At 50.5% G+C, this 18,610-nt stretch overlaps 1 protein-coding gene across 8 annotated transcripts in view; it reads right to left on the bottom strand.

Moving 5' to 3' along the window:
- Positions 1 to 2,121: 2,121 nt before the first annotated feature.
- Positions 2,122 to 18,610, bottom strand: part of Kiaa1462 (KIAA1462 ortholog) — an 84,680-nt gene continuing 68,191 nt past the window's right edge. For 7 of the 8 annotated variants that reach the window (XR_001234532.1, XR_001234531.1, XR_001234533.1 and 4 more), the window contains 3 exons: positions 13,693 to 17,438; positions 8,528 to 9,260; positions 2,122 to 5,355 (listed from right to left, as the gene is read on the bottom strand). Coding sequence is in view for 1 of the 8 variants with exons in the window: in XM_013515499.1 (XP_013370953.1) it covers positions 5,321 to 5,355; positions 13,693 to 17,438 (3,781 nt within the window). In the remaining 7 variants the exon portion in view is untranslated. The remainder of the gene's footprint in view (positions 5,356 to 8,527; positions 9,261 to 13,692; positions 17,439 to 18,610) is intronic. The other variant, XM_013515499.1, reaches the window with a different exon arrangement.

The following is an 18,610-nucleotide window of genomic DNA, read 5'->3' as shown; positions in this document are numbered from 1 at the left end:
GGTCACAGCAGTTAACGGCAGAGCCGGGCCGGGACCAGGCCCCCAGCCGCGCTGGAGCTCCGTCCCACAGCACTGGTGGGGGCCAGGCCTCCTCCTGTCCGCTGCATCTCAGCATGCGCATCCAGTTATCAACCACGGGGGCAGCTCCCACCTTACACCCCAATCCTATCCGGATCAAAAGGCAGAGACCCTCGAGGACCCTCGCCGCCCAGCTCTGAACCCCACACACAGGAAGTCAAGGCAGAAATGGGGGAAAGGGCTTACAAACCCATCGGGAGAGGGAGGAAGCACACCTCAGGAAGGAGGATTCTGGTTTTTAAAAACTCAGGCAGCAGCTGAGAAATACATGGGCCCGGCTTCCGGCCACACACAGAGCGTGCGGGGCGCCGAGTGTCCTCCACCCGCTTCCAGAACCGCCACGCCGGGGACGAGGAGGGAAGCCCTGAGACCAAGGCCTGGCACTTAAGATCTACAAGCGGCCAAGCAGGCGTTTCCACTAGGTAGCGGTCTAGTGCCACTCCACGAGCACTTACACGGTGCCTGCCGGGGCCTTGTCTATGGCTCTGATTCCTGCGTGCGTGCGTGCGCGCGTGCAGATTTATTACAAGGCCTTCCCACCGAGCTGCGCCCCCAGCATGTTTTAAATTTTCAAAGGCGGGCTCTCAGTACGTTGTCCCGGCTGGGCTTGAGGCTGTGACCCCGCTGCCTCCGCCTCCCAGGGCGCTGGGCGTAGAGGAGTGCGCTGACACCTGCAGTCTGGTTCTCACATTCAGGGGCAGAGAGGCCGACGGGAAGGAGAAGCCGCGAAGTGACATGGGGCAGCCCGCGTGGTGCCCGGGTCCGCACCCAGCCCCCGAACTGAGCAGGCCTCTTTCCAGCTCGGCAGCGGTGCTTCGGGAGACACACCTGGGTGGAGACGGAAGGTGCTGGAACTCGGTGGCCCCGCCCTCTGGGAAGCAGCCATTAGGCGCCAGGGGAGCTCCGGTCCCCACAGCCAACACCAGTGGACCGAGGTGCGTTCGTGCACCATCTTCATCCGGAGCCATCCAGAAACAGGCAGGTGTTCACACTGCCGAGATGCCCGGCTGGGCTCGCTCGCTCGCCCGCTCACCGCTGTCTCTCGTCACCCGGGGCCCTCTGTGCTCCGTGTCTGGTGACCACCGCCGCTGGCACTGGCCCACAGGGCACCCCCCTCGTCCTGGGTGGCGCCCAAAGCCAGGGAGAGCAGATGCGCGTTTCCCTGGGGTCGCAGGGCCGTCTCTCCACCAAATCCCATTTGGGTCTGAGCCGTTCTGCTTGGCTGGCTCGCCGGGCCTGAGCACGAGGTGCAGGGGACCGCACGGCCTTTCTCCCGGCTCCGACCGGATTTTCATCTGATTTCTGCCTCTCACCTTGAACACGCCTCTGTGTCCCTTACGCCGGGCCAGCGAGTGTCGGGGTGCAGGGAAAGCAAGCTGCCTGTCCCAGCAGGGCCAAGGCTGACTCCCCCAGCCTAGAGCCCCCGGGCAGGTGGCTGGGCAACCCCAGCTTGCCTGGGGGCAGGGTTCAGTTGGGGGGCGCTTGGCTTCTGCTGTGTCAATGAACCCAGCTGCGCCAGGGGCCGCCAAAAGTCAAAGTAGGAACGTGCAGGCGCTCTGGACCTCCCCACACGCAGACGGACCAGCACCCCGAACAGGCGGGTGTTAGACCCCTGGGGCCTGTGCGCAGCCTCCACCCGAACTCAGTGCTCGAACCACTCTTTCTTTTCAACAAAATACGCAGCTGACCGTTCTGCCAGTGTTATCTGATCACCCTTCCCTTCCTGGCTTGGTGGGCCCCAGCGTGGACCAACCCACAGCCCTGGGAAGGCCCTCTCACCACGCACTCCTAAAGGCCACTTGGCACGTCTCTGAAACCCCGTCCCGAGGAGCGGCTCTCCTCCCACAAACAGATGTACAGAATATGCAGCGAAAACAAAATAGAGAAAAATGCGAAACTCCCCCAGGCGGGCAATGGCTTCAGTTTAAGGCCCACCTCCCCGGCCCCAGCCTGCCGCCTGGGCTCCCTCACACAGCTGGACCCCTCAGAACAATGGTCCCCAGCGCTCACGTCTCTGTTTATAGGAACACAGGAAGTCGGAAGTGTTTCTCTAAGTTCAAATATTTATGGAATTTTGCCGCACTGGTCGCTTTGCAGGAGATGTTAACCTGACACTTGATGGCACATTTAACCACTTTAAACAAACAAAACACAACCCAAAGCAAAAGCCACTTTGGGGGGCCACAGGAAGAGACGGCGGGCTGGTGCTACCGCCCGTCAGGCCCTTCCTTCCAGTCTGAGCTGGGAAATGCTGTCCACAGCAGTCGGCTTCCTTAGAAGCCCCCTCCGGGACACTGCAGGAGCTGGGCGCGCGGCTGTCAGGGAGCGGCCAGGGTCTGGTTCCGGAGTCCGCGAGGCTGCAGGGCGGGACCTGCCGCCGCAGCCGGGTGGGGCAGAGAAAGCTCTGCGGAGAACTCCCCGGGGCCAGAGCCCAGACCAGGCCTCCTGCAAGCCAGTCAGGACAGCAGTGCGCTCAGCCGTATGTTGGGGTCTCGGGAAAAGAAATCCACGCAGTAGGAATAACCCAGAACTAGTCCTGAAGCTCCAACGGGGCAAGCCGCACCTTTCGGGAGGAGTCCTCTGGGGCCTGCAGAAACAAAAGGCTGAAAAATGGCAACACAAATATTTCACTTCAGCTACTCACAAGTCCCTTCAAACAAGGGCGACCAGAGCCAAATGACCAGCATTCTTTCTTATTGCAAATCCAGGCACACATTTCACTTGTACCTCCGCAGACAATTTTTAGCTTAAATGGCCAAAATTAGAACTTTTAATTTTATAAACTCCAAATTATTGAACACCAACAGGAAATCATGTGTACGAGAAAAACAATGACACACACAAAGTATGAAGACTTTTTTTCAGCCATAGTTGTACACTTATGAGAAACAGAAGTAATGAAAAAAGAGTATTTAAAACCTATGGGAAATCTATTTCTTATTAAAGACTATTATTCACCTCAGAATATTAAAGTTCACAAGTGAGATTTTCAAGTTACTAACTTTTACAGTCACTTTTTCTCCCTAAAACTTGACATACACGCTTCAATCCAGAAAAAGGTAGAAGTTTAGGTTAAAATATTAGTAATTTTAACAAAATTCAGAATGGACTCATAAAGATGATACAGCAATTTGGAGTAAAACAAAAGAGAAGAGCATTCCATTTTGGGCTGTTTGCGATGTGCATAAGGGAAAACTTTGTTTTTGAGGGTGCTCTTCTCTCTCCTGAGGAATATGCTAAAATTTAACATTTTGTTTAAAAGAGGCCTTTAGATGATGTCAACAAAATTTAAGAGGAAGTCAGAACAGTGTATACACACACACACACATTCTTTCATTTGCCCCTAAAGAGGAAGTGCAAGCCCATGGAGACCAACTCCCCAACCACAAGATAGTGAGCACCGCTTCCCCACAGGGTCCTCCAGGGAAGAGGCTCGGCCCGTCTTACTGCTGCTCTGACAGCTAAGGCTCCTCCGACCTTCACAGGGGCCGGGTCCTCCAGAGATCCCCACGAGGAGCAGGGAGCCGAGACAGCAGGCGGAGTGTGTGGAAAGCCCTGCCGGCATCACCTGGATTCTGTTCTGTTCTGCACAGTCCAAACACACAGGCTCCTTAGGAGCCTGGGTACAGCTAAGAACAGGCCGGGAAAGCCAGGCGGCTCAGGGCCAAAGGACAGAGCAGCCAATAGTTCACATTTTAGGAATTTGAAATGTCCAGAAATAAAGTGGTATCTCAAAAAAGAAAAAAAGAAAAATTAAAAGGGGGAAGAAAAGGAGGAAGAAAGGAAAGAAGGAGACAGGAATTATTTAGAGCGTGTGAGCTAGCAAGAATACCTTACTCAGAAAGTAGGGACAAACACATGGAAATACACAAACTGTGCCGGTTAATTCGGTATTAAACACAGTAGGATACATGGGCCTCATAATGCTTCTGTAATGGCACATACTTATACATGTGCCAAGCACATCTAAACACATATGAGGCTAATTCAGGATCATTCTAGATTAAAAATACACAGTACAGATTTCTTTAAAGAGCCAGGCTGGGGGGGGGGGTCCGTGAAGGAAAGGCCAGTCTTGGAGCAGATCCTGACGGACACACAAAGATAAAATTACTTCGGGTTTTTTTGGTAATTCTATTTGAGATGGCAGCGAAACTGTCAAAGGATGTTGACTGGATGTTGAGAGGGTTATTTTCAAATACAACCTCACAGCTACATTTGTAAAAAAAAAAAAAAAATCTTTGCAAAACAAGAAGTTTCTTAACCCCATGATCAGTCTACACTGACATTTCCTAAAATGAAATAAAGTGGCAGGGTGAGGCGGGTCGGGGACATGGGCTTCAGGTGAAAGCAAACCCTCTCCGAGCTCCTCTCACACAGAAGGGAACACTCTTAAATAAAATAACACTTCCTTAAAAATCTGCCGCCTAACAACTGTTTACATCATAGAAAAATAGCAATTTTGTAAAAAGAAATATAGTCACTTTGTTAAAATGGTCTCTTTTAAACCAGCAATTATTTTTCATATAAAGTATTTCTAAACATCCATACAGAAAATAAAAATAGATAATACTGAGTGCAAAGCAGACAATGGCATATTTGCAAATGATCAAAGCATTTCATTGCCAGATAAATAATACTCTTTAGTATATTACAATACAAGTGTCATCTTTTAGGAATTCAAAGATATTGCTTTTATTCTCTGACCGCAAGGTACTGGTAAGTCAAGTCACTTCCAGCAGCACAATGCCAAGGTGACTGGAAATGGGTCACACATATTCACACACGCTGTCCCTCAGCTCGAAGAGCCCCCCGGCCAGGCAAAGGCCCATGCCTCAGGCCTTGGGCAAGGGCACGGACCGCAGCCTCACACACGCACGCAGAAGCTGAGGGTGCTCACGGTCCTTTCAGGCTCACTCACGACGTCGTCCACATTTCAGCTCTCACACGGACACAGATCAGCACCTCACTATTTACCAGCACGGCCTCCTCCTCCACAAAGTAGGGTTTATGTGAAAACTCTTTTCTAAATATAAGCACAGATCTTCATGCTATGAAAACAGATGGTTTCAGCGGACTGTTGCTTCATCTCCACAAGGCTACACAGACGCCAGTGGCGGGGAACCGGGACACTCAAACCCAGCAGCTTCCAGCTTCTGCCTGGGCCAGATGGGAGGCCGGACTGGAGCGGGGAAGACTCAGCCAGCAAACCAAGGCGGCGCCGGGCCTCGCTGGCATTTCCTCACACTCTCTCCACTCTGCTGGGGTCATAGGAATCTGTAACAAAGGAAAGTAAATGGACAAAATCAGTGGTACATTAGACTGCTACATTTTCTGTTTGATCCTCAGACCTTCAATACATCTGTTAAAACAGCAAATTTCACAAGTTTATAAAATTCATTTTTAGACATTTCAACAGTTTTTTTTAACTAAAGAGCAAACAGCTAGTGTTAAAGAGGCTGTTTTCAGGAAACACGTACGGTCCTTACTCAAACACAGATGGAAAAATATAAGTTGCTTAATACTGCGATGGCCCCTGGCTGTTGTTCAACTAACTATAAATACAGTGCTTATTAACCAGCAGTAATGCCCTTGGCTGATGCTAAGCCGGTTCCTTTTCTTTTCTAAATCACAGCTCCAATGAAAATTACTTTATAGTATGCATCTCCGGGCCCAACTGCTATCCCTTCCGGGACTGGGGACCATGACACCCTGGCCACGTGGCCAGCATCATCAGGGTTCCTGTCTCCAAATGCCACCAACCCGGCTGGACGTGCACCTGCTGGCACCTTTTCAGAATTTCAGACCTGGGTTGTGTCTGAGTCTGGGCCACCATGTCCATCCCTTCCACAGCCTGTACTAGAAAATCCCAAACAGCCCCGATGACCTGGACTTCCAAAACAGGAGCCACACAAAAGGGCAAGAGCAGTAACTGTGAGCTGCAAAGAGCACGGGTAAATCAGAGGGCCTGACGCACGGGGCTTCGCGATCCAGGCGACCTGAGGCTCACACGTGCCTCCTTTGGTTACAACTTCCTGTCACACTGGCCCAGAGGGTTCCTAACTTTTGAAGAGAACATGCTTAAGAAATCTGGAAGGGATACAGCCATTAAACATTGTGGAGAGTTCTCAAAAAGATTAAAAGTAGAACTACGATATGATACAGCAATCCCACTACTGGGTATGCATCCAAAGGAAAGGAAATCAGCACGGCAAAGAGCTAGCTGCGCCCCATGTTCACTGCAGCATTACTCCAAATAGTCAAGATGTGAAAAGAACCTAAGCGTCCAGTGCACGGATTAAAAAAACAGCGTTCATGCACGCTCCGTGGAGTACTACGCAGTCTTAAAAAGAAAACAAGGGAATCCTGTCATGTTACAATAATACAGATGAACTTTAAGGACATTATGGTAAGGAAAATAAGCCTGACAAAGGAAGGCAAAAACTGCATGATCTCATCTGTATCTGGAATTTTTTAAAAGGTTACATTCCGAGTAACAGAGAAGAATGGTGGTCAGTGGGAGCTGCGGGCGGGTGAGAGGAGGAGACACCGATCGAAAAGTGAAGTCTCAAGCTGTCTGAGGCGTAAGTGCCGGAGGCCCACGGTGCAGCACGGTGCCTCTGCTCAGCAACGCCGCGGTGCACGCTTGACTCCCTCTAAGAACACTGATCTCAAGCTCTCACCATCCGCTGACAACGCCAGTGTGTGCGGGGATGAGCGTGCCAACTAGCTTGGGACACTCACTTCACCAAGTCTAATACTGCTGTGCACCTTGAAAACACAGCGCTGTCAGTCATACCCTAATAAAGCCAGGGGAAACAAGGAGAAAAGAGAACAAGGCAAGGCTCAGAACAATGAAAAAGGGGATTCATTAAAAGAAATCTGGAAGGATGCTACAGTGACAGAAACAATCACAGAACAGTCCTTTCGAAAGTCCATCGGGAAAACTATGCACTGTGGAGGCCGCACGATCTGTAACTTCTTTCTCCGAAACGTTTTCCCTTGTCCTTCTCGCACCTTCTTGACTTGGCTGCCGCACATTTATGACATGCTACGTGCTCTGCGGTGACCGCTGAGACAGTGCTCGGAGCACTCTGAACAGACGAGACGGGAGGGGGCTTGAGAAAGGCGAGCAGCTCTTGCTCCAATGTGAGCGGCTGCTCCAGGGTCAGCCTGGCTTTTAGGCCACCAGGAAGCCACCAGGAAGTGTGTGCCTCCTGCCAATTCACACTCAGCAACACCCACAGCAAGCAGCTGAACTTCTGCGCCCAGTGAGCCCGACGGTGCCGATTCTGAGGGCCTGCTGTGAGCAAAGATGGCTCGTGCACCGCTGGGCATGCAGCAAGTAGCCCTGGGAGCCTCAAAGCACATAAAGTGCACATGGTGTGGGTCCCCAGGGCTCGGAACCCGGAGACACCTGCACAGGACAGACCTGCACCCACAAGCCCACAGCTGAAGCTAAAATTCAGGCACACAAGCCACGGAGAGAAGTCTGTAGAACAATGGCTCTGTCTCCAGCTCGTGGATGATCTGGGTCCAACAAAAACATAATGTGGGCCGTGTAATGTTGTTCTAAATTTTCTAGTAGCTACATTACAACAAATAAAAGGAAGCAGGTGAAGTTACCCTTAATAATATACTTTATTTCACCAAATATACTCAAAATATCATTTCAACATGTAAGAACTGAATATAAAAGTACTAAGATCTTTTAGATTTTTTTTTTCTTTGCTGTACTAAGCTTTTGGAATTTGGTATTTGACACCGCATAACTCAGTTTGGATGAGCTGTATTCCATGTGCTCGGCAGCCATACAGGACAAACGGCCACTACCACACTAGACAGCACAGGTCTCCAGGGCAGAGTGGTTCCCCAAGGCTATGGTTTGGGTAAGGCTCCCCCAAAGGCCCGCGTAGCAAAAGGCTCAGCTGCCAGCCTGCGACACTACTGAAGGTGGTGGGCTCTTTCGTGGGGGCCTACAAGGAAGTTGGGTCATTGGGACTGTGTCCCTCACAGGGACATTGTGACCGCAGCCCTTCTACTTCCTGTTCTTTTTGCCCCCCAGCAGCCACAAGGAGAGCAGCTCTCCCTGCCATCATGTTCTGCCTCACCCTAGGCCCAAAAGCAATGGCGCCAACAAACCATGGACTAAAACCCCTGAAACTGTGAGCAAAAGCCAATTTCTTTTTAAATTGATGACTTTAGATGTTTTTCACAGTGACAGAGAGCTGACATACTTGGAATATTTGGAATCTGGCTTGCAATGGGCTCTACTTCAGCTGAAGACAACTCACCATGACTCGTCCTAACCTCTTAAATGCTGCTGTGTGTGAAGATGTGCTCATGTCCACCCTCTCACTGCTGTTATCTGACTTCGTCAGAACTTTCCTGACTGCCCCTGCTTCTGGCCTGACGTGGAAAGTCTCTCCCAGCTTCCTCCTCTACTTACGCTAACAGGAAAGCTGAACGGACCGGCAGGCTCTCCAGACTCTCTGTGCCCGTGATCACACTTCTGAAGTAGAATACGGCACCAGCAGAGAAGGGAATCCGTGACCTCAACTAGTTTTGAGCTGGTTTTTTTTAGCCAGAGCCAAAAAGACAACTAAAAAATGCTAACTGAAATGACCACCCTTAATCTGAAATAACTGCATCATATGACAGGTACCACAACACAAGGTAAGGTTCTGGAGGGCCATGTGTGTATGCACGTGCGTGCGTGTAGGGAGTGGCTGCGGAGATAACACTGTATGACCTTGTTTTACAGTTCTAGAACAGAATCTGCATAGACAAGGACTGTGAATCTGGGACCAATTCAGAGCTACTGGAAGCAGTTCTACCGCACTGGGGTAACAGCAGCAGGAGTGAGTCGGATGGAGATGAGATTCTGCATTTGAAATGACAGAATGCATCAAAAGAAAACAAGATCCAAGGGCTATCACAAAGGCCACAGCAACTGTGAGTGCAAAAGTGAGCAGGTCCGCACAGGACCTGGATTCCTCTCAGAAGGACGACTGTTGAATGCTGAGGCCTGGTGACCACCACAGGAAAGGCCCACGGAGGCCACCTGAGCAGCAACAAGCATGCGCAGCTGCCCCTATGTGTGCCCTGCTCTCCAGGGACATGAGGCTGCCTGAGGGGGCTGCCAAGATGAGATGCTCTCCGCCTGAAGAGCTGTGGATGCCCTAGGGAGAAGAGAAAAAGAGCATTAAAATTTCTACTCATTAGCAACTGGCTTTTTAAAAAGGCCGGGGATGTAGCTCAGCGACAAAGCGCATGCTTACCATGCACAAGACCCTAGGTTTGATCCGTGGCACTCAAAAAACATTTTACAGGAATAAAAATAAAACTAAAAGGTCAGAAGAGGTATTCTAAACAGCTGGCTCAAGATGAAATCTGCACTGTCTGTGCACTTTCAGATACCTGCTAGACCCCACTCACATGCAGAAGGCCAAACTAAAATTTCAGGGTGGGCTAATTTATTGAGCTTGAATTCTTATGTTGTAATTTACTCCCTGCAATATGTGCCCATGAGCAGAGACATAAAAATATTTACAAACTGGTGTTTTTTAATAGCAGGATTTGCCTGACTTTAAAACCCTCAAGATTTTCCTCAGGACAAGGAAGGACAGACGGATGTAGAAACTCACTCTGGAAGCTTATGCCAAGTTTTAACTCACACTTCAAAATCAAGTGGACACACTTTTTCTGGGGAAAAGTGTGCTGGGTAAAACTCCCACTGAAACATAAATAGACCCCAGAAGTCCGATCGATAAGACAAAGGACTGATTTTTGAAAAGAGAAAACAAAATCCACAATCGTTAGCTAAACTAAGAAAAAAATATAGAAAATTAAATAAAAATCAGAGATAAAAAATGAGACACTACAACTGATACCACAAAAATACAAAGGGTCCTAAAAGACAATAGTCCTTTTACTATTGTGTACAACAATTATATACAACAAACTGAATGACCTAGAAGAAACAGATAAATTCCTGGAAACATACAATCTACCAGGATTGCATTATGAAGAAACACAAACTGTGAACAGACCAATAATAGGTAAAGAAATCAAGTCGGTCATAAAGAGTACCCCATCAAAGAAAATCCCACTTCTAAGTTCTATAAATCTATGGACACTTACAAAATAGAAATAGAACAGAGATCCCAGGAATAAATCTATAAATTTACAGTCAACTGATATTTTAACAAATATACCAAGAACATACAAGAAAAAGACAAGTGTCTTCAATAAATAGCATTAGGAAAACTGGATATTCATAAAAAAAAAGAGTTTAGATCATTCTCTCACCATATACACAAACAGTTCAAAACTGATTAAAGATAAATATAACAACTAAAACTAAGGAAATTACTAGAAGAAACTATAGGGAACATGACACTGGCTTGAGCAATGTATCTTTTTGGCTATGACTTCAAAAGCACAGGCAACAAAAGCAAAAATAAAACAGATGAGATTTTCTAAAACTGAAAAACTTTTACATAGTAAGCAAAACAAAACAAAGAAACCAAAAGAATAAAGAGAAAATCTGCAGAATAGGAGGAAATATTTGCAAGTCATATAAGGGATTACTACCCCAAATATACAAGAAACAACGCAACAGCAAGAAAACAAGCAACCTGATTAAAAATGGGCAAAGGATCTGAACAGACATTTCTCAAAAGAAGACATCCAAATGCCTTACCGGTACATGAAAACATTTTCAGTATCACTACTCGTCAAGGAAATACAGATCAAAAGCACAACATCATTTCACTGTTGTTGTCAAAGAGACAACAATACCAAGTGTTGGTGGAGATGGGGAGAAAAGCGAACCGTGGTGAGAATGTCAATTGAGAGAGCCATTATGTAAAAGAGGATATAGTTCCTTAAAAGTGCGAAACTACTACATGACCCACAGCCCCACTACTGGGTATGTATCTAAAAGAGAGAAGAGATACCGTGCGCCGAGGTTCACTGCAGCAACACCCGAACAATCAATATACGGAGCAAACCTGACACTGTCAACAGAAAAGTGAGGGATAAAATGTGGTACACAGACACAATAAAATACTATTCAGCCATAAAGAATCAAATTCCATCATCTGTGAGACCATGGATGAAACCAGAGGATGTTATGTTAAGTGAAATAAGCCAGGCACACAAAGACAAGTACTAAATTATTTCACTCATGGTGTAATAAAAAAATGTTGCTCTCATTTGCAAGAGATCCGGGGACCAAGAGAAGGCAGGAAGGAGGAGTGGGGAAAGGGAAGGGGATGTAAGAGTAAGATGTGGTGCGCACACTGACCACTCCCCTTGATGAATGGGGTCACTGTGTGCTGAAGCACATGCTAATAGAAATCAGCATTCACAATTCTGACCCCACAGACCTGAAGAGAAGAGCGGTACCTGCAGCTGGGGTGTCTGGAAAGGGTGTGGGCAAGTGCTGGTCAAAGCACACAAAGGACAGTGAAGCAGGAGGAAGAAGTTCACCGCATCTGGCAGGCAGCATGCTCACTACTGTTAATGATTACTCTTCTTGAGAAATGTAAAAAAAGTATACCTTAAGTGCTCTCGCCACAAAAATGGTAACTACAAAAGGCTATGCATTTGTTACTTAGCTGGATTCAACAATTCCACTATATATCAAAACATTACATTGTGTAAGATAAGTAAAAATCAACCTAAAATCAATCCATTCCAATAGCTTAAGAAATAGGCAATCTAATACCTTTTCCAGCAAAAAAGCAAACACTCCACATCCCTAATATTCTGCTCCTCAGCAAAAACCCAACTGTCAAGTCTGAGGATCCAACAGGACCATGACACACAGATCATTTCACTAATGGCTTTTGCTCAAGAAAAACTGGGGAACACCCTTAAAAGCCACACTGCATTTGTGGGCAAATCGGTTTCCTAAGTACATCTATTCTTGCTTAATAAAAATGCCAGGTTCCTCCAGGTGAAACAACTGCTCTTCCCATCTACCTCTAAATTCCTGGATTTCAAATCAGAAGACAGAAGCAGGGTTGGAAGCGAGTGGGACCAGCTGGTGGGTGTCTCGGGGATGCAGAGCCTGGCCCAGAGGTGCAGCTTTTTCTTACTCTACAAAGGTCCTGGCTACAGGATGTAAAGTCACCTCCGGTCTATGGTTTGTGCGGCAGACCTTTAGATGTTTCTCTCAATGCCTAGTCATTTCTAAGATGTATAATTGATTAATCTCCAGTTTCTAAAGATAATGCCCAGAGATTCCAAGAGTTCTCTGGCCCTGGTTTTGTCAGTGCCAGAAAGGCGGAATTAAGTTTGGGGAAAATCACCATCACTGGGAACCTGCCTTGTGGTTTCCACCCTACAGAGAAGGCTCCAGAAATGTGTTACGATAAGAGAACAAGGAGCCCAGAGACCTAAAAGAAGCTCCCCTGAGGTTCAGCGATCAAACTTTAGAGGACATGCGAGGCATGATGGTGCACACTTGTTATCCCAGCACTTGGGTGGCTGAGACAGGAGAATCTGTAGCCTGGGCTACAAAGTGAGTTCAAGGCTAGCCTGGACCACAGAGCAAGACTCTGTCCCAAAAAAACAAAAAACAAAAACAACAAAAAATTTAGGGGACATGAACAAACATGGCTGGAGGCCACCATCACTTGACTATGGTTTGTCACCATCAAAACTCATCTTGGCGTGGTCCCTGGTAAAATGAATGCAGAGGTGCTGAGGTCCTGAAGGGGTGACGGGCTGCCGAGGAGGGCTATGTGGTCCTGGGGCTCTTGAGGCGCGCTGGTGTAAGCCAGCCCGCACCTCCCTCTGTCTCTCACCTTATGCACTTTTCTTCACACCCTCTTGACCTGCTTTTGCTACCATGTTATGAAGCAGCACCAAGTCCTCCCTGGATGTGGCTGCCCGATTTTGAAATTCTCAGCCTTAGAACTGGAAGGCAAAATAAATCTCCTTTCTCTCAAAATCACCCAGTCCTAAGTGCTCTGTTACAGCAACAGAAATGGACTGAAACAGTGGGCGAGCTTTGGAGTGAGGTGCTAAGAAAGGGCAGACTGTTAATCCAGTCTACTAAATCTTTCAAAGTTCCCTGGATGGTGTGACACTAAAAACAGAAAGAACAAGTAAGGAAAAGGAGACTTTCAGAAGGTGCAAGTGTAAGCCAGCACAGCAAGATCGACAGTTGATCGTGTCACCCTGGTATAACCTGTCTTACTAAATTAGTAGAGAGCAATGTAGTTACGCTGGGTGAATGCCTAAAACCTTAGGAAGAGAAGACAACAGTGTAAATGCTATGGTCTCCCACAAGATTTACCCAAGTACCTCCACACTGCTAGAATACTGTTTCACCCTGATCACTGCTTTACGTAGGTAAGTTTATATAGTTGTTTACATAGTGTTTACAAAGATATAATCATTTAAAATATGTGACAAGATCTTCGTTTTTAAGGAAAGCTCCTGGGTAACTCTTAAAAATGAAGAAGGTTTTGATGAAAGAATCTGCAGGGTGAGTTTGCTCTTTTGCAGAAATGCACATGGACACGAGCCGCCTGGCCCCAACCGGGTTACAGCTGAGCGTTCTGCATTAACACCAGACACCTGCCCTCCCCGACTCACCTGGGCACCAGAAGTCCTGACCCTCGCTCTTCTCCCTCTGGGCTGCCATGTGCCCATTTTCTTCCCACGTGACGATGCCCTTGGAGATGGAGGGCGGGTGCCCCCCTTTCCACGCCCGGTCTCCCCCGCTCGGGGACACGGGGCCCCGGGGCTGCCAGGCCTGGCCCCGCTCGGCCTTCGGCTCCTCGTCCTCCTCTGTGCCCTCCGCGCTCCTGAAGCTCAGGCTCCGCATCCGCGACACCGAGCTCACCTCCTTCATTCTGATCAGGCGGTCGGGGTCCGCCCTCCTCGGCGGGGACGCCAGTTTCTCTTGCAAACTTTCGATCACTTTGGAAGGGCTTCTGAGCCTCTTTTCCAAACCTGACACACTTGGGGTCCTTTCCATAACGTGGAGCAATGTGGACCTGAAGGGTGGTTTTGGCCCCATCAGCTTTTGCTCCAGAGACTTGGACTCCAGAGGGCCAAGCTGGGGCTCGGGGCTGGTGTCTTGGCTGGCGAGGACCCCGTCCACAGCTGAGTGCTCAGAAGCCTGGGGGGCCCTGTCCCCCACAAAAAGGGGGCTCTGGGTCCAGCCACACTTCCTCCTACCATAGAAGGCATCTGTGGTCACTGTAGGGCCAAGTGACGTTGCTGAGCTGGGCAAGGACTCCTCCCTGGGCGGCTCCAGGCTGCAGGCACTTGCATCAGGCTCAGGGGGCTGGCTCGGCCCTGCTGTCCTGGTGCCCGGCAGCAGGGACTCCATGGCCACCTCGATGCCCAGGATCCTTGCCGCCCTGGCCTGCAGCGACTCGCTCAGGGGCATCTCTGTGGCACCCCCTTCACCCGGAGGCCTGACTAGCTCACGGGCACTCGGCTCAGGTCCCATCATGAGCCCAGCGGACCGCAAGTCCGGTGCGGAGAGGCCCCGGCTCTTGTCAGTAAGGGCCAGCGGGACCCCCAGGCCCCTCTCCTCAGCACTGTCCACCTCCAGGGGATCCGCTCTGCTCAGCTGCACAGAGCTCAAAGCATCAGTGAACTTCTCACTTCCTGCTAGCTCCCTTGGCTCAGCCAGCCAGGAAAGGGTAACTGGTTTTGTGTCACTGGGTCTTGAAGATATCACTCTTTTCACAGGACCTGGGCTGACTTCGAGCTCACCTGCTCCATTGACAATCTCCTGCCTCCGCTTCTCTGTCACCCAGTTTTCATCCACTGACCCAAGAGGGTCACCTGTGCTGTCTAGCACCTGCGAGAAGCCGGGGGCCCGAGGGCGGGCAGGCAGGCGCCCAGCCTTCAGCTCCTCGCTCTGGCTCTCAGACTCACTTTTCACTCTTCCTGACCAACATCCGGGATCCTGCAGCACCAGCTCCCTCGGCTGCGGCTTGACTCCCTTTCCCTGGCTGTCTTCACAGAAGCCCCAGTTCCTTGGCCTGGAACCAACACAGCCTTCCTGTCGTTCTATCTCGTTTTCCTCACTGCTGCTGCCGCTGCTGCCATCAGGGCTGTCTTCCTCTTCTTGAATCTCCTTATTAAAGCTTTCCAGCTGACTGATCAGATCCCACGGGCGCCGGCTAACTGGTTTCAGAAGAAACTGACCAAACAGCTGCTTACTGTTGCAGGGGCCTGCTGTGGGCTCCCCCTTCACCACCTCCGGTTTGAGGACATCCAGGCAGGGCTGACTCTGGCCAGCTTTTGGCACAGGTGCCTGGCTGGTGGATGGGGAAGTCCTTGAGAAAGCACTATTGCTGGACGGACTGAGGGACATCTGGCCCTTCAGGTTAGGAGCATATGCCTTCCGTTTGTGGTCACTGGGCCCGAAAGGCACATGCATGTGAGTGTCAGTGGGATCTAAACATTTTGGGGTTGGGGCTGTGCTACTCAGCACACCCAGCGTCGAAGCAGGGAGGAGCTGTGAGCTTTTAGGTTCTTCAGGGAAGCTGGTTTGTGTTTGCTGGTCCCGGTACTGGTGCCCTGGCCACGAGCCAGAGTACTTGAGCTCTCTGTGCTTTGCAAGGTGCATGAATCTGAGGTCATCTGTTTGTTTGTCTCCGTCTGGTTCCCCTAGATCTTGCTTCGGGAACTCTGTTTTTCCAGCCATGCTCCTCGTGAGGGCCTGCAGCTCCAGGTCAGTGGCAGACATGCTCAGCAGACTTTGCTCCTGCAAGGCTGGGCTCTTATCAGTCCCGGGCTTTTTATCAGCTCTCTGTTTTAAGTCATTGTTGTTCGTATCTATCTCTGGCAGATGGGATTCTGATTTAACTGGGATGGAAACCAAACAAAATATAGTCTCATTCGTTTTTTTCTTTGAACTTTTCTTGGTCTGCATCCCAGTTTCAAACATTCTGAGCTTGGTCCGGGTTTCGCAGGCCCTCTCACTGCCTTGTGGGTCTGGGGAGGAAACATGGCCCTCTGCACGGCCGTGCTGGCCACCTTCCCCTGGGGCCTGCTGTCCTCTCACAACGCAGCGTTCTCTTTGGTCAGGGAAGCCTGCATCTTCTCCATCCCCGCGGAGCTGGCCCCAGAGCCACGGTGGGCTAGGATCCACAAAGGCCGGGCCCCTCTCAGTCCCCAGTGGGGGTGTCAGGCTCCGTGCCTTCAAAACGGCACTGTCACGGTGCCTCTTCTCCTGAGCTGGCTCCGAGGCAGGAACAGGACCAGCGTCGTAACATCTATCATCAGGCTTCACTTCTGCACAGAAACCCAGAGGCGGAGCCAGTCTGATATGGCGGATCCGCGGGTCATCAAAGGGAATGTACTGAATGGAGCCTTCGCAGGTGGGGGCGACAGGACGAGGGTGTGCAGGGAGACCGCGCAGGGCGCCTGGGCTTGCACCAGGTTCATTCCCAGTCCTGAAGAGGCCGGGAGGAAGCGGATCGCTGGGCCCAGGCTTTTCGGTGGGCTGGTACTGTGGGCCATGGCCACCACTCCCCTGTCTGGGCACCGGCTCCTCCAGGTAGGGGTTTGGGATGTGCTGGGGAGGCGACCTGTATGAAGGCGGAGGCACATACACCGGGGGCTCCAAGCTGCAGTCTGGCACACTGGGCTCATGCCTGGGGTCGCTGCTTCTGGTCAAGCAGGAACCGGGCAGGTCCATCTGCTGGCTGTCCTGAAGGGCGCCCCGTTCCCTGCTCCTGGGCTGTGGGTGTGGCCCATACGGAGGCTTGAGGGGTCTCCCAAACTTAGGCCGGGGGAATGGGGCCGAGGAGCCAGCCTTTTCGGGGTTTTTGGTCAATTCCAACTGGGGAGCACGATCGGGAGGATGCGGGGGCACTTTGGGAACACCTGGTAAGTGTCCATCGTTCAGTGGAATGGGAATTTCCATGTAACTCAGGCTCTCAGGAGAAAGGACTCGAGGCAACGACTGGGATTTCTTCCTGCTCTGAGAAGTCAGTGCATGCTCTCCTTGAGTGAATGGGTACAGACCCTGGAACAGCTTCTCCCCGTCACCATCGGACATCTGCCTTCCCAGCTCCCTCGGCTGGCTCCAGCTCTCGAGGCTTACATTCTGCCATCTGGCAGCGCTCGACATCCTCGGCTCTTCTTCCCAAACTGCTTTCTTCACCACATGCTCGGTCCTTCCTCCGACATCCCACGGGCCCTCCCTCATGGGCACAGGCAGACTGTGGGCTTGGGCCACCCTTCTGACCTCAGCGTCATCCCGGTCCCGCGGGCCCAGCAAGCTGCTGGCCTTCTGGCCTCTTCTCCAACAGGCCTGGTCGTTACCGATCTGGGGCTGAGAGGACCATGCTAAGGCAGGTTGATTATAAAACCTACAAAACAAAAAGAGGCATGGATATGATTCACAGAAGAAATGTGCCCTTCTTGCTGCTGTGACTGGTCTTTCGGGTCAAACTTAGGTCAGCACCTTCAAAACACTTGTTCCCACACTATTTGCCAACTTTAAGAAAAACAAGTCCCACTTGCTATGGCTGGAAAACAGCCACACGTTTTGCCATCAAGGGCTCCGGAATAGCAGCACCAGGCGGCCCCCAGGGTCACCAGGGATGCCGGTCGTACTCCAGAGATGCCGAGGTCCTTACAACCTTAAAACACCCAAGGGCCTCAGGGTATCACGGAGTGTTCCTGGACCACTTGCACTACAGGCCTGGCTCAGTATGACCTACTGAGAGCCACTTATAATAGCTGTGAGCCCTAAACTCTGCGTCAGCGTCACTGACAGGTTCCCAAGACAAAGACTGCCGAGTGCTACACTGTGGCTCTGACTCACTGTGATTGGACAGGGCTCCATACTTCGCACCTCTAACAGGTTTCCAGGGGAAGGTGCTGCTGGCCCTGGGACTTTACTCTGCTAATGGTTGTCAAGCACACCCAATACTGCCGTGCGTTAAAAAATCCCAGTGTTCCAGGCTGCATGCTGGGTAGGTTACCTGAGAATCCTGGCCATGAAAATCCCCCCAGGTTCCCCCAGGTGCTCCCAGCAAGACATATCCCACAGAACCACACTTCAAGGAGCAGCGGACTACATGTGTGCCAACGGTCCCTTCCCTTAGAGTGGAGCTGGAAGATCCCTAACACTTACTGACCTCACAGCTACTGCGACGTCACGTTGTAACCCATCCCCCGTGGTGAGGCTGATGAAAACGTATCTGCTGCCCAGCTGGTTCTGTGCCACATGGGATATGCAGACACCATACTGGACACGGTAAGCAGCGGCTGTGCCATGGATTTATGTAGGTCCTAAACCACCTTTATCGTACGTCGTGTACTTACTTCAAACTGACTGTGAGACAGCACACTGCGCCGTACTGGCAGCGCTGCGAACGTTCTGTACTCAGCTTCACGTCCACTAACCAGGTGTGCCACCTGTCAAAATCGCCTGCTCATGCGGCTCTCAGCGTCCAGTCTCCCCCCACGAGCTCTGTGTCTGGCCCCAAGATCTGCATTTTCAACAAGCTCTCCAGGGATTCTTTCAGATGGCTAG

The sequence above is a fragment of the Chinchilla lanigera genome, unplaced genomic scaffold, assembly GCF_000276665.1.
Source record: "Chinchilla lanigera isolate Chin_1 unplaced genomic scaffold, ChiLan1.0 scaffold00028, whole genome shotgun sequence".
Taxonomy (NCBI): domain Eukaryota; kingdom Metazoa; phylum Chordata; class Mammalia; order Rodentia; family Chinchillidae; genus Chinchilla; species Chinchilla lanigera.
Note: the sequence above shows the minus strand (reverse complement) of the source record. Positions and strands in the feature narration are given on the sequence as shown.